Source organism: Aedes aegypti, chromosome 2 (assembly GCF_002204515.2).
Source record: "Aedes aegypti strain LVP_AGWG chromosome 2, AaegL5.0 Primary Assembly, whole genome shotgun sequence".
Classification (NCBI taxonomy): Eukaryota; Metazoa; Arthropoda; class Insecta; order Diptera; family Culicidae; genus Aedes; species Aedes aegypti.
The window spans coordinates 253,619,118-253,635,229 of record NC_035108.1 but is presented as its reverse complement, the minus strand read 5'-3'; the positions used below and the strand labels follow the sequence as shown (position 1 = coordinate 253,635,229).

General features: G+C 36.2%; 1 protein-coding gene across 2 annotated transcripts in view; it reads left to right on the top strand.

Moving 5' to 3' along the window:
- LOC5580331 (adenylyl cyclase-associated protein 1) overlaps positions 1–16,112 on the top strand; it is a 103,229-nt gene that overhangs the window by 18,224 nt on the left and 68,893 nt on the right. Inside the window, exons 1-2 of one of the 2 annotated variants that reach the window (XM_021844809.1) lie at positions 7,542–7,860; positions 14,599–15,364. The exons of the other annotated variant lie outside the window; for it this stretch is intronic. Coding sequence (XP_021700501.1) covers positions 14,761–15,364 — 604 coding nt within the window. The 5' untranslated portion in view covers positions 7,542–7,860; positions 14,599–14,760. Of the gene's footprint in view, positions 1–7,541; positions 7,861–14,598; positions 15,365–16,112 lie in introns of those variants that run through there. 2 annotated transcript variants of the gene reach the window in all.

Here is a 16,112-nt window from a genome sequence, read left to right as displayed (position 1 = left end):
AACCGTTTGTCACGGTTTGAGCTAGTGCGTCGGCGCTTCTCAATAAAAATGCTCTGCTTTCGTGCAACCGCAACGATATAAATTGACCTTACCTAGCTGCAAAATAGTTCACTCATGTTCTAAGAGAATTGTTTTCGAAAGTGTGGATTTTGGCTAACGGCTTTTTATTCCACATTTGTATGTTCATATGTCTCGTTACAACTCGAAACTTCATCTCGGTTTTTATTTACATCGCAGTTTCACGCCCTTATCGATTTCGCTCTTCAGAACGGAATACACGTGCACATCCCCGAGCAATGGCACGTTACATTCGTGAAAACTCGTCGTGTCTAAGGCCGACCGCATTCGTGAGAATGGAGGAGAAAATGTTTTATCCAACGTGAAGGGTTTGCCCGGAATGGTAGCGTGCTACCAGACGGGTTTATTTTACATCCCAAACGTGGCTCGGACTTCTGTGATTGTTAATCATTTAGCTTGTAGTAAGTTATGTTCCGATTTAATTTCTTGTATTAGTAAAGTCCATGCAACAGCATTAGAATATAAATTTCTTCTTATTAAAATATTTGAAATGTGTTTTTAACTGGTGTTTCGGCAATTTTTCTGCTAGCGAGAGCAGGCCGTTAGGCCGAAAGGGTCGTTACGGCGAAATTATATTTGACTATTTAAGGTGAAAAATACATACTGCTGTTTCAAAGGGATAACATATTTATCAGTGTGTTTCCTTCTTTTAAACAAAGACTGTTCTTTCTAGTTAAATTTCAAGGTAATATTACGGCATTACGGCAGATAATCTTGACGAAATACTACTCGCAGATAATTGATATCGATTCAAAACAATGATTATTTTTGTTATTTTCAAAAAGCCCTTTCAGTTTGTTGTAATTAAATAAATTGCGTTAAAACAACTAAGATTTTTATTAAAACAAATCAGAAATGTTGTTGAATTTATGGATAACATTTTCAATCACATATATTTTTAAAACAAAAACAAATTTAATTTCATGGAAAATTTGTGTGTTTCAATTTTCTCCATTGTTGGTGCTTAAAGTGACCCGCCATTTTTGTTTTTGTTCTGAATGATGTAGAAGTGAAAATTTACGACGCGGAAATATTTATTGAAGCCCTCGACATGGAGAAAATTCCACCAAAAGATGTTAAAGTTAAATTGTTTTGGAACATATGAAACAACGATCAACATAATTCCAAAAATAGTCATCTTTTTTTATTTCAAAATAGAAACTAAATGAAGAAAGAGGAGCCTGGGACCAATAAAAAGCTGTTATTATTCGGTCGGTGTTTAGACAGACTGGACTAAGTGCTTTTCTATGCTTTTCAGGAAAACATACCCCAGGTATTCGGAATAACAAAATATTTGCATTACTTGTTGTTATAATAGAACTTATCTTTTTGATAATACATCTGTTTCGTACAGCGTATAGAATTGATGGTGGCTTTGACGTTTCTTTAGAACACCAAAATATCATCTAGTCCGGTCTGTCTGGACACCGACCATTTCAAATAAAAATATTATAAAAGCAAAAAACAACTAGAATTTGTTTCAGAGAACAGTAGAGTTTTATTGTAATGCAAACGCTGGAACTTTAGTGCATTTGACGGTAAATCTAAAGCTACTCAGGGTATCTACTTCCTGAAAAAAAACCTGGAAAACCTGGAATTATCAGGGAATCTTATTCAACCTGGAAAAAAAACCTGAAATTCTCAGAGAAGTTCGGCCATAATCAGGGAAATTATTTTGAATTAGTAATAAAAGATAAAATATGTCCTTTTTGTGTCATAAAAGTTTTCTACTGCGCCGATGTCAAGACGCTACTAGAGATGTTCAGTCCTTAAATTTTTATAATGATTTTTATTTATCCAACATAAATTAATTTTATATTAATAAATTTATGTATTTTTAACGATTTTTATTTATCCAACATAAAACATGTTTAAATAAGGATGCAAAACTTAAGTTTGAAAAGATGGTAAAGGCAAGTACAGTTCCCATTTACGGCTGGGTGTCGTTCATGAGCTTGGTTGAAAACAAATTTGTTTTCGACTATTCCACAAGTTCTGGAGGAAATTTCAAAGAATGCTTCAGGTATTCTTGTGATTCTTTCTGGAACATCTTTATGAACTTCTCCAGAGATGCTACCAGAAATTTTTCAAGAGATGCTCAAATGAATTCCTTCACAAATTTTGTCAAGAAAGTCGTATTGAAATTAACCTCCTTTGTTACTTCTATGAGATTTACCACATATTCTATAGAAGTTCTTCCACAAAGGTTTATTCCATAGTTTCGATATTTGTTTCCAAGAAGCCCTACAACAATTATATAATAATACGCCGATTTTTTAGTTTTAATATGTATTCTATATAAAATTTCAGAAATTGTTCCGAAAATTCTTTCAGGCATTATTGACCTGAAATTCCTCATAAAGTTCCTCTAGAAATTTCTCTCAGAATTTCTCCAGCATTTCATCAAATTAGTATTGCTGTAGTTCAAACATGTGTCTAATAATTTTTCAAATAATAATTCCAAACTTCATGGATTGTTCAACTTCATTTAAGGTTCCACAATATGTGTTTTTACAGCCATACTTACAGGTATTTTCCAAATTATTCATAGGGTCGATGTACCAATAACCGCATAGCTAAGAACTAAAATTCGTATGAAATCGAAAAATAACGCTATCTTTATTATTTTTTCATCATCTGAAAGATTTTTATCTTGGTTTTGTGGGAAAAATATGAAAACTACGAAAACTCAAATGTTTGCATTTATTATCGCGTGTGCCACTATAGGAATACATGTGCCTATAGTAGCACTATTTCTAATTTCTGTTCCTATAGTAGCACTAGCATCACGGCGTTGGCAAAATACTTATCAAAACCGTATGTTCACAAAACTTTTATATTTTTCCTACAAACTGTGGATCAAAAGCTTTCGTTTGATGTTAAAAAAGTTCTCAATTCATCAATTATTTTGTAAAATAAAAAATAGTTTCTCTCAGTAGTGCTACTATAGGAACAACAGGTTTACTATAGGCGCAAGGGAGCTCAAATTTTAAGTAAAACTAACTATTTCGATCATTTTTTGAACAAAATCAAGCTGTGTATCAATGGTACTTAGATAAATAGATCCTGACCTTCATGTCAGAGAATGTTTTGAGAAGATTTATAGCAAAACGGCCGTAAAAAGCCACTGGTGCGACTATAGGGGACTGTCCACTAAGGGAACACCGACCCTACTTAAATTTCTCCAGAGTCCCTCCGAATTTCTTCAAAAAGTCTTGTAGGACATATTATATTATCATTTTATCAAGAAAGTCCAAAGAAGAATTTCATCAAGAATACATTTTTGTCAGAGATCCTCGTAGGAATTCATCAAGACATACTTAGAAGTTATACAAAAATTTTCTTTTATTTATTTATTTATTTATTTGTTTCTAACCTTCATCGGACGTAAAGTCCTTATGAAGCCTGGCAGGGAAAAGCCTATTTGAGCTGGCCAATTCTACGTGATTTTTTCACAAAATTTCCTCCTAAAAATCTAAAACAAATCCTTGACATTTCCCTGGATAAATTTCTGGATCATTTATGTATTTAAGAAAAATCTAGGACCTGGAATTGTTTTTTTAACCTGGAAAAGCCTGGAATTCTCAGGGAATTTCATTTCTGTAAATGAGTAAACACCCTGAAAAGTATTACACTAAAACTGTCCTGAAGAAAAATGGTTTTCAGCTGATTAAGATAATCGACCAGCACTGGGGTTATATGTAATCTACTTTTTCACAACGTTCTTCCGATAATGTCCACGTAGTCAGCGAATCAAATGAATTGATTGAAAATCGGGCCCTGCATGTTGAAGCCCGTCCGTTCCATAGCACGGTACCGATGGAAGATTCTACCCCATAACCCCGAATGCCACTACCCCGAATGTACCATTACCGTGAATTCCATCACCCCGAATGTATAATTACCTTGAATGACATTGCCCCGTGATTTCGAAATTCGGGGTAATGGGTAAATCCGATGGAAACATTTCTCCTGCTGCCTTGGTGTTCTGCCTCTACATCATTCAAGTGTTTATCGTAGTACTGCTTTCACCTTTCATCTCACGCCCGTTTGGCAAGATATGATGGAGTCAAAAAACTAGTCGGTAAAAGGTTTGTCTTTTTATGGGTACAAATTGTAGCTGACTACGTAAATAAATTAACACTTCAGTCGTCGCGCTGTTGTATTTTGTACAACAGTGCACACTGGTCCAGGAAGCTAATTTAGGCGGACATGAGGTTTTCGTCAAGATTTATTGATTTTAGAGCCATAGTTTCTTCTGATAATATGTTCAGAATTTTCAGTACTACAAAATGTACGGATCAAAAAATGTTTTACGGTGATCTTAAGAGTGACGTATACGCCAACTTTTTTTATTTTAACGAATCGTAAGTTGGTATGTTCAGCAAAGTTGTAGCAAATGATCATAGAAACAACTTTGCCGAACAAACTTTTTCTCGATTTTGCTCAAGAGCCAAGATAATTAAGTATTTTTAATAAAAAATCGTATTTTGCTCTTATGTGTTTTATTTTTTAGTTTTATCGGCCTACTATGTTCTACAAAGTTTTCATACTCATCATTTGCTACAACTTTGTTGAACATACCAAAGTTGTATTTCTTATGGTTTTCATGTTATTTGAGTTTTTCATCTTAAAATTAGCTATTTTGTATGCCTTGTATTTCAACTATGAGCACCTCAAAAAAATATATCTTTCCACCAAATGATTTTGCAGTCTTTCAAGTACCTGTGAGCAAAATTTGGAGAAGATGATATTTTTCTATTTCGTTTAAAATCGATTTTACTAATAGACGATATGAGATAAATCCATATTTATTGAATATTCATACATGTCAAACTCACAAAAGTCATGGCTACCAAAGCATATCAAACCAAATGTAACACGTGTATTTATATAGAAATATAAAGTACATCGTTTTTCAGTTGTTTTCGATTAACTTGGAAGCTTCTGCAAGAAATTCAACGTCTTTTCCTCTACTAGTATTTAATCTATTCCTAAGCAAGATCACCGGGTTGGAAGTCAACATAAGTCGTATAAAATACATATACAAAATTTACAGTCCGATCGAATTCTATAGCATGATTTTCCCAGAATCTTCTGATGGATTTATTCCGCATTTTTTATGCTTCTTCGGCGGCATGCCGGACAACATCACTCCTTGCGAAAGTAGTTTTTGCACCGTTGGAGAGAGTACGTACCAATCGTAGAACTGGCGATACTAACAGTGCGTTTCTGACAAAAACTGTTCAAATGCCTCCTCGTTAATCTTCCGATTAAAGTTGACTACTTTTAAAATTATTGAGATCCGTAAAAAGAAGTTATTACAAGTGCGGAAACGATAACAAAAGTGCGCAATTAAATCAAATCGGGTACGTGTTTTCGGGGGACTTATTCTTCGTAAATCGAAGAATAAGTGCTCTGAAGGCACCAGCAGGATTCAATACAATCCCTCACTTTTATTCACACTTTCGCACTTATGAGGCCGCACTTCGCAGTCCAGTAGTGAAAGAAATACACAATATCTACTTCCCGAAAAAAGCGGCGTGCCGTGTTACGACCAGCTGGAAGAGGTTTGTACAGTCTCAGCTCCAACCTTCCTTTGAGGGCTTTTCGTGGCGATCCTTTAGGATGCTGTTACATTTACTGATACGTCTACAACTATTGCACGGAAGTGGTGTTGTCCGGCATGCCGCATTACCAAAGAAAACCAAAAACGTGGAATCCATCAGAAGATGCTGGGAAAACCATGCCACAGAATTCAATCGGACTGTAAATTTTGTATATTTATTTTATACGGCTTATGTTGACTTCCAACCCGGTGATCTTGCTTAGGAATAGATTAAATACTGGTAGATGAAAAGACGTTGAATTTCTTGCAGAAGCTTCCAAGTTAATCGAAAACAACTGAAAAACTATGTACTTTATATTACTATATAAATACACGTGTTACATTTGGTTTGATATGCTTAGGTAGCCATGACTTTTGTGAGTTGAACATGTATGAATATTCAATAAATATGGATTTATCTCAAATCGTCTACTAGTAAAATTGATTTTAAACGAGATAGAAAAATATCATCTTCTCCAAATTTTGCTCACAGGTACTTGAAAGACTGCAAAATCATTTGGTGGAAAGATATATATTTTTTGAGGTGCTCATAGTTGAGACACAAGGCATACAAAATAGCTAATTTTAAGATGAAAAACTCAAATAACATGTAAATTATAAGAAATACAACTTTGGTATGTTCAGCAAAGTTGTAGCAAATGATGAGTATAAAAACTTTGTAGAACATAATAGGCCGATAAAACCAAAAAATAAAACACTCAAGAGCAAAATACGATTTTTTATTAAAAATACTTAATTATCTTGGCTCTTGAGCAAAATCGAGAAAAAGTTTGTTCGGCAAAGTTGTTTCTATGATCATTTGCTACAACTTTGCTGAACATACCAACTTACGATTCGTTAAAATAAAAAAAGTTGGCGTATACGTCACTCTTGCGATCACCGTAAATTTTTTTTTTGATCCGTACATTTTGTAGTACTGAAAATTCTGAACATATTATCAGAAGAAACTATGGCTCTAAAATCAATAAATCTTGACGATAACCTCATGTCCGCCTAAATTAGCTTCCTGGACCAGTGTGCAGTGGTGAAAAAACCTCGCTTATCGTACACAGCATCAGCGTGGTGGTTCTGACAACGGAAAACCACGCGACGACTGAAAGGTTAATATTAAGAATTTCTCGTACCTACCAGAAATTCAGTTTAACTCTTCAAGATGCACAGCTTAGTATTGCGAAGCTTCTTTATGTATTATATACATTGGAAAAATGGTGAGCAGCATTCGAGAGCAAGTTTTGTACTCAATTTTGTGTAACTTCATCTAAACGCGGAAGTTTTTATCCTTATAAATAAAATATAAAAATTCGGTAGCACTGCTGTTGAATCTCCTAGCTTTCGTTCATGTTTGCACTAGAGAGAAAGCTACCATTTCTCCCGACGTGCGGTCTAATTTATGACTTCATTCATTCCTAGTTCTCTCCCTCATCTACGGTGCCGATTCTATCCGGGCTCGGAGGGGGAGGACAGCTGCCAACAACAGCCAAACCGCGAACCGTAGCCATGAAGTCATGAATGGAGAATCCAAAATAGCCGGACCACGCACACCCGAACACGCAGGGATAAAAGTTCTCCGTCCCCGACGAGTTCGTCGACGATAGCACAACTTCGGCTCGGACACGGACCGGGTTCAACATCTTCTCCAGCTTCTCGCAGAATCCAGTTGAGTTTGGATTTTTGTCACGTTCGGAAGCTTCTGCCGGAAAAGCTCCGCTTTCCACGTGTCCATGTGTGCGTGTGTTCTAGTTTCCCTTGATTACCCAGCATCACATCACCCACTGAATCCTGGTTATTGTGCAGAAACCCAGTAAACTTTGGTCGTGCGGTGGATTTTCCTCTCACCATTGTAGTGGATATAGTGTATAGTACTGCGACAACAAATGATGTTGTGTTACAAGTGGAAAATCTGAAAGGGTGGGAGAGATCAAGTTTATCAATTATTTAATGGATCGTTGGCTAGTTTCCCGCCCAACACATATAGCTACGTGAATGTATCTAGTGGAAAAAGTCGACGCCAAGTAGAAAAAAGAGCATTCGTTGGATGAACAGAAAATCACACACCTGTTAAATTTGTGAAAACTTTTGTGTTACAGTTTGGGCTGAACCCATTTGTTATAAAGGAATTGTGATATGATGATACAGTCAACGATTATACAGTGGTAGCGAAAAACTAAATGTGCATATGGATCGAATAATTAGAAAGTTTTGCTTCACAAATGTGCTTGGGGATTAACTGCCATTGTTTGACATCATAAACAGGAGCGACAGAGGAGTTTCGCTGCAAACTGAGCGGGCAATTGACCTAATTTAGTTTTAAAACTTCATGTATATCTCTAGTATGGGGTGAGGCTAATGTGTGAAAAGTTATGCTTGCAACGCCACATTTATCAAATACGTGCTTCTCCGGGGTCATGTTTACTTTGAAACTAATTCACTCCATAAACATTTAGAACTGGCCTGTGGTTTTGGAACACAAAACGTGCTGGTAATGGAATATCTCCGACACGAGCAATCCACGAGAGGCATGTTACATTGCGTAATTCCAATACACTACCCTCCAATATTAGGGAATCGTTGAAAGTTGAAATACTTATTATTGCAACGCCTTAAAAGTGGGTGGTTTCAAAAGAACAAAATTTTTAAGTTATCTGTGCAGAATAAACACATTTCTCGAGATAAGAAACATGATTATTATAAATTTTCGCCTCCAAATCCTGAGATTCATCCATTCATAAATTAATCTAAATATTTTGGAATGTTTTACTACTGATTTTATACTTTTGACGCATGTCTATTGAATAAATAATTTTATTTAAGAAAGATATTTATAGACCAAAGATTCATTCTAGCACATACACCCGATTCTGTTTTAGCACGGGCGACGTGTACCGGACTAAAAAAGTTTTCAATTCAAAATTTCAAAAACCGTGTAAAAAAAGTAACACCATTTCTCGACGTTTCATGCAAAAATAAGGTTTTGGCGGAAAAAAATGTGTAGAAACTTTTTTTGCACGGCCGTGTAAAAAAAAATCCGTGCGAAATCAGAATCGGGTGTATTTAGAACTCGCAAATTTAAAATTATTTTAATCTGCCTTCTAATGTTTTAAAAATAACAGCTGTGAAACTCCATAAACTACCAATCTATTAAAACTACGCATAAGTTACATTGATATTGTTACTCGTTTTGTTAGAAATTCAAATCAAATTGATCAATTTCATCCGACTTTACTGTACTTTCGCCTCTACCAGCAGCTTAAGTTTTTACTACAAAAATATTCATTAACCATTATTAACCATTATTAACCATCATTAACCCCTCTACCGACAGCTTCATTTTTTACCGCAAGAAGAAAATTCAAATCGTGATAACTCTTTTGTTTCTCGGTATTTTTGCACCATTTTTTCACAAGCTCTCAAAAAACTCTTCTAGTTTTAATATCTGCGGCAACATTGATCATTGGTCATCTTGATCCAGAGATATTCCGAAATTCTTTGGGGGACCGACGCATAACCATAACCCACGTGCATATCTCAGGCTACAGATTTTTTTATCGTATTCGGATATACACTTTTCGGAACAATACATTATTGAGAGTATGCTGTGAAAAAATGAAGCAATCTAGTGCAGCCGTCTTTGAGTAATGAGCATTTATGTGTCTGGTACCACGCTGGCCAAATAAAGATCTTGAAAACTTCAAAAAACCTCATGTCGTAGTTTTCAGATATCTCTAAGAATACTTGACCAATTTGTATGTTTTTTTCATAGTAGCTCCTTATAACATGGCATTATATAGCCCACATTTTATTTTTTCGATAAGTTGACGTAAAACAAAATGGCCGCCTAAGACATTTTATATGGAAAATGTCGGTCCCCCAAGAAATAATGGAATATCTTTAAAACCAGATCACCAATCAATATCGATACGGATTCGCAAACTAGATTTTTTTTTTTTTTTTTAAATCTTTATTAGAGTGTATTTTAACGCACGAGTACGCAAACTAGAAGAGTTTTTTGAAAACTTGTGAAAAAATAGTGCGGTCAATGGCTGGCGTTTTTAGTTTCTAAATATTTGTACACCATTTTTTTACAAGTTCGCACAAGCTATAATCAATTAATAAAAAAAGAAAGCAGCTTCTCTGAAACAATCATACCCATCGGTTGAGCTGTCTCCAAAAAAAAAAAAAAAAAAGGCAAATTTTGCAGGAATCTTAATGGAAGTCGAGGCGATAATTGACCAGTTACTTGTAGAGTTGCGAAAATATGAAATTCGAATCTCATGAGAAATGAGAGTTTTCACGCTTGAGCTGTAACTAATGCAACTCAGAAACCAAACAATTATGCATGAGTTGGCTCATTCGTTTGATTCATTGGCTTGCCCATCTTTTTTTTCGAAAAGCGCTTTGTAATGTAAACTATAACATTGGGTTTTGACAGATTTCCGATGGGTTTTATTAGTGAATTATTTTTGACGACATGAACGTGAGCAAATGATTTGCATCAAAATCTCATGAGTGAGTTTTGCGAAAAACGAGGGAGAGCTCCATGATTGAAATTTCAGTGTGAGTTTACCAACAAAGTTCTTCAAAAGACCATTGAGTAGGTCATTAGTAGAATGGTTTGTATAAAAGATCCTTGGTTGATTTTTCTCAAAATTTTGAGCAGATTCGTAGAAATTGGCGAAAATTATCTACCTTATGTTAGATCCGTGGTCACAAAAGTGCGGCCCGCGGGCCACACGTGATGGCTATATCTCGTAAATCTGATAAGTTCCGCCAATTTTTTCTTCGGGGAGCTGTTCTACTCCCAAAGTTATCAAAAACATGAAACTAAATTATTACGAAAACTATCCACAATCAGAAATATATTGGTTGAAATAACAGGGCTGAGGATCACTGTGTTAGATGATGCTGATTCTTGGTAAAGCCTTGTCTAGATTACAGGTTTGACTAGTCCTTGATGTGTGACAATTATGATGCTCCGAAGAGACATTGAACAAAAAAACTGCGCTTGTTCTTAGACTTCTCGTATCATATCGTCTATGAATATTGATGGAATCGATTGGACGGGTTCCAAAATGTTTCCAACTGTAATCTTGATTGTTCACTCTGCTGCTATCACCGTCTCTAATCAACATTCCCAGATCACACCACCGTCAATGTTCGCTCCGCCATGTCTTTGACAATCAAAATTCCATTTGTCATCCACGAACCGATATGGCTCTTTTCCAAGAAAATCAATCTCGGCACAAAACATTCGATGCGAATGTAAACAGCCGAAGGCATCAGCAGGTGCAAAGAAAAGTTTTCCAAAGGAGCGCTGCGCTCGTTTTTCGTTTGCACGAAGATATTGCCACAAGAATAAATTATCGAAATAATATAAAATATCATATAATTTCATTATATGGTCGGTGTCCAGACAGACCGGACCAAGTGTTTTTTAATGCTTTCGGGAAAACTTACACTAAGCCTTCAAAATGTGAAAATATTTGCACTATTTGCTGTGATAATGGAACTTATTTATTTAATGATGATCCGGTCTGTCTGAACGCCATCTAGAATTAGGCGCTTATAAACTTCATGCCGGAGCAACTTACTAAAAGTTTTCTTTTGATCCAAAAAAATTATATGCGGTACCGAAAATCAACCACATCGACGTTCCGTTAAAGTTTCATTTAATATTTAACATTCACGTTGCACTTTGTCAAAAATGCTTCAGCTGAAAGCAAATAAATTTGTTTATTTTTCTTACCTTTTTCATATCCATCTTAAACAGGATCCACTTCAGCAAAGCAAATAATTCCCACAGCAAATCTTGGATTACTTGTCAGTGATGCCGCAGATGAGAAAAGCAAACATATCATGAATGATTCAATCGTTTATCCATTGCGATGCATTGTCAGGATGTACTCTATCCTGCAATCAAGTGTACAAGTCTAATTGAGTCGAGCATATCTCATACATATCCATTAGTAATGAACGATTTATGAGAGCATAATCCTGCAAAACACCTCCAGCAATTAGATAATAATCATAAACTGCTATATGTTCTCTAATCAAAAATGTTTTCTTGTTTTAGGTGAGTTTGCATAAAAAACTAAAATGGCGAATTCGAAAGCGTAAAACCGAGTAAGTTAAAAGTACATTGTACGAAAATGACAACGAAAAGTTATCCCGCTGTTGATTAGTACCTGTATGTATCATATCTCAACAGGAAAAAATCCATTACCATAATTCACTTCCCCCTCTATCGGGAAGCTCCAGTTGCTCGTTTTGCAACCACACCTCCATTTCTGCGCCGAGCTTGTACAGCCATGCCCTAATTGTTCGAATAAATATTGACAGACACTTGGGCACCGTATCCTGTATTTTCGGAAACCGTACATTGAGCTCGGTTCTCAACTTTCGTAAGCGCAAAAAGCTTCCAGTAACCGTCTATATCCATATGGCCGGTATTCAACTTAGGATCTATTTCGGAATTCATACAAAAACGTATAGGCAGTGCTGAAATCGAGTAGCACCGAATCACTAAAAGTCGACCGGAAAATTACATGATACCACTGTTCTCGAATTGTTCTTTTTGTAATTATGTACAACTAAACTGAGTTAGTGTTGTTATTGTATTCTTGAGCAGTAAGTTTGACAAAATTCCGACATCAAAAAACCAAGCCAGATGTGTTGAGGGGGTTTAGAAAGTGAGCCATGCTTCGAGCTTTATGACGAAACTCACTGGATTTCACCGTATAATTTTCTCTTTCCAGTCGAATTTAGAGCCAATGACCTGTAGGTTACTTCAAATAATAGGACATTTGGTTTCATCTAGAAGAAAACATCTCTAGTATGACTTAGCGGCCCTTAGGAATAACGTCCACGAAAAATTTTAATTTGCCTATCTGTGAAATTTAAATTTGCCTATGAGTGAGTGAGTGCGAATCATTTCACCGAAACTTGAATTGCGGCCCACTGAGATCGAAACTGTCGGATCCCATGTGCAACACTCAAGCCCAACCACCTCCCCCTCCATCTCAGGAATACAACGCACAGTTATAACAGTTCATGGCTTCACAATTCGAATTTCGGGGAAACACTGGTTTTTTAGAACTGCATACAAATAAGAATAATTGAAAAAATAGCCTTCTATCATCTCTAAATTCATTAAAAGTATTTCCAAAAAAACTGCGCTTCTGGCGCTATAATGACGGATGGTCTGTAGATATTGAGTTATTGAGTTATTGAGAAGGGCGAAAGGAAATTATTGGGAATAAAAATACTTAGCATTATACTTCTATATATTTCTTCCATTTCGGTTGACCTTTTACATTGGCAAAAAGTCTATCTGTTAATCCTTGTCCGCCCAGCAAATGGAAAAAAAAGTTCAAAATGCTGTTATTTTGACAATTTTTGACGGTTTCCTTTGTATTAACTTCAATGGAAACGTATATGTGTCTTATTTTTCAAAAACCATTGGAAGTTATGGAGGAAAGGTGAAATCAGTCCCAGATAGGTCAGTTTTGTTTTTCTTCTAAACCAGTGTTTCCAAAGTATTTTGAGCTATCGTTCATTGAGATTTATAACTTTTGAAATCCTGAAACTGTAGAACATACCGGGAAAAGCACTAGAAAAATCTTCCAAGATATGCCCGACCAAGTTGCTAGAGTGATAGTGAACGATTTCTAACATATTTTTTGCCACAAAATCGTTGGTTTAAAGGAGAGATCTCTGGTAGATTTTTGTTCACATTGATTACCGATTTCTTTGTTGAATGCTTTGCGATTTTCTGGCTGAAGATACTAAGCACCTTCAAACGAGTCCTTAGGAAACAAAATTAAGAGTGTTTAGGTACTTAGGAATTCTTGGCAAAACTGTTGAAAGATTCAAAAATGCAGCTAGGAAAACCAGATTTTCCTAGCAATGATACTGCTGGTGACTACGTCGACCATGCGAACATGGACAGTACACTCATACATCAAACATATTGTGACAATATGTTCTAAAAAATCCTTCTCAAAGTGAATCAAAAGAGTTGGGAATCGCATACGTTTTCCTATGTCAATCGGATAAGGAGATAATCGGCATATTATTCCTTCTCTCTTCTATCCAAAAAAGCGGGTTTTGACCTTTTTGAAAGAAATGCTTGAATGAACTCGAATGTCCCGAGGAAATTCTCTTCATTTGCTTGGACTTAATTTTCCATGACATCAGATTCAATTTATCAAGGAATATAAAACTGCCTTTTAACTGGAGCAGAATTTATCGGATTCCTGCCATACACTTCTGCCAAAGTAACGCATACCTATTGAAAATAAGTACGTATGCTTTTCATGTTTAGCCGACCGTTTGCCTCCCCCGTCACGGAAATATGCCGCTGAAAAGTACACTGATTTTCCACTGCGGATGGGAAACAAAAGGGAAATACTAGTAGGAGCAGTGCGGTATTATTTATGCCTGTGTATTTAAATATAAATTCCAAGCTCGCCGTTTAAGGGCCCGAAATGTTTAAAAAATGTGCCTGTTGCTGTTGGGTATTACATTTCCCTGTTCTACGGTTGGCAGACACATGCCACGGTTCCTGGAAGGGTGTATGCCTATTTAAATATAAGAAAAATTTCGTTGGCAAATCATAGGCCATACGAGGTTCATGGGTGTTAAACAATTATTTAGTTTCCTCGCATAAGCACATTTGTGAAGCACCTGTATTAAAAACTATAAGGCGGCATCCACAAATTACGTAACGCTCTAGGGGGAGGGGGGAGTAGGCTCAAGCGTTACGGCTCATACAAAAATTTAAAATTTTCCATACAAAAAGCGTTACGGATGGGGGGAGGGGGTCGAAAATTTCCAATTTTAGCGTTACGTAATAAATGGATGCTGCCTAATAAAACCGTATTCATTGATTGTAGGTTGTTGAATATGTGATACATAAAAAATCTCCTGGAAAATAAGCATCGAGCATTGAAACAACTTTGTTTATTGAATACATCGTTCAAAGTGTATGTGTACTGTTATCGTTCAAATTTGCCAATTACGTGTGTTGTTCGGGTACTGTTGGGAAAACGGTAATTATGTTTTCCTGTTGTCGCTGCGTAAATCCCAAATCGCCAAAGTATAACAAAAAGGGCTCCGAAGACGATGACTCGAGTGGCGAAGGCAATAAAGATCCTTGCCCGGGCGATAATCTATCGAGCGAGGAAGAAATCAAAGTGGAAATAATTGAAACTGAGGAAAAACCGGTGGAAGCGGAACCAGAAGTAGAAATTCAACCATGTGATGCAATCGAGACAATCGTAACGCATGGAACTGATTCTTCAGCAGAAATGGTTTTGGAGGAGCAAGGAGATCCGCCTCACTCCAGTAGCCCCGAGACATCTCCAAATAAGAGCTCAACATCCAGTGAACAGCAGCAGCAATCCGTTGTACAAGATATTAGGTTCCCAGCAGCAACTGAACCGGCATGCCCCGTCAGTAGCAACAGTTCTACAGCGGACGTTATACCTACTACGGTTGCCGAGGTGGAAAAAGTGGGTGAAATCACTGCCAACGAAACTAGTCCCAGCAAGATAAAATGTGAAGAAGATGGCGCAATAGTGCAACAACCAAAGATATCTTCCACCAGTCCCGTCAAGAGTGAACCTGAACCAGAAGGAAAATCAGACCACGACTCAAATGGTAAAGCATGATGGTCTGGAGTGCCCGGGAGAAGACTGCTCATTCTTCATGGGGCATAATCTGTTTAACAAAATGCTTGCTCATGGTGCTCAAATGCGAAATGTATATTCACTGTTCACTGAATGTCTGTCTATCTTTAACCCACTTCATGCTTCCGCTATTCTTTTGACCGTTCGTTTGTCAAACACTGATTTCAGCAAACTTGTAGTGATAACAAATAATAGATGGATTATTCTTTTCATGAAATAACACTACAAAAAATGTTTTAAATAGTATAACCTACACGTACATAGCTTCAATCCGTTTACCCAACTGCATGGATGGTCGAAACCTAAAATATTTTTTTCTAATTTTTAGAATAATGTACACTGATCATACAGTTGTGGAATACCTAGTTATAAAGATAAGTTATCTTATTCGGCATATATAGCGTATATAAAATAGCTAAATCCATAATTACCTTATAAAATGTCAAATTCAAACTTGATGCAAATATCTTACGTCTATCTTAAAGATATAGGATAGTGATGTGGAAAAGTCGATACATTTCCTAAATTGTCTCATATCTAGACGTGGTCACCATAATTTCGCAATTTCTTAAAATTGCCGTTTAACCCTTAGAAGGCGTGGATGACTTTTTTGTACTCTTTTGCTCATATCTTTTGAATTAATTTATCAATTCTCAAAATTTTAACAGTTGTATACGGAATTAGTTGCACCTTCAAATGCATTGGCAAATATTTGGATA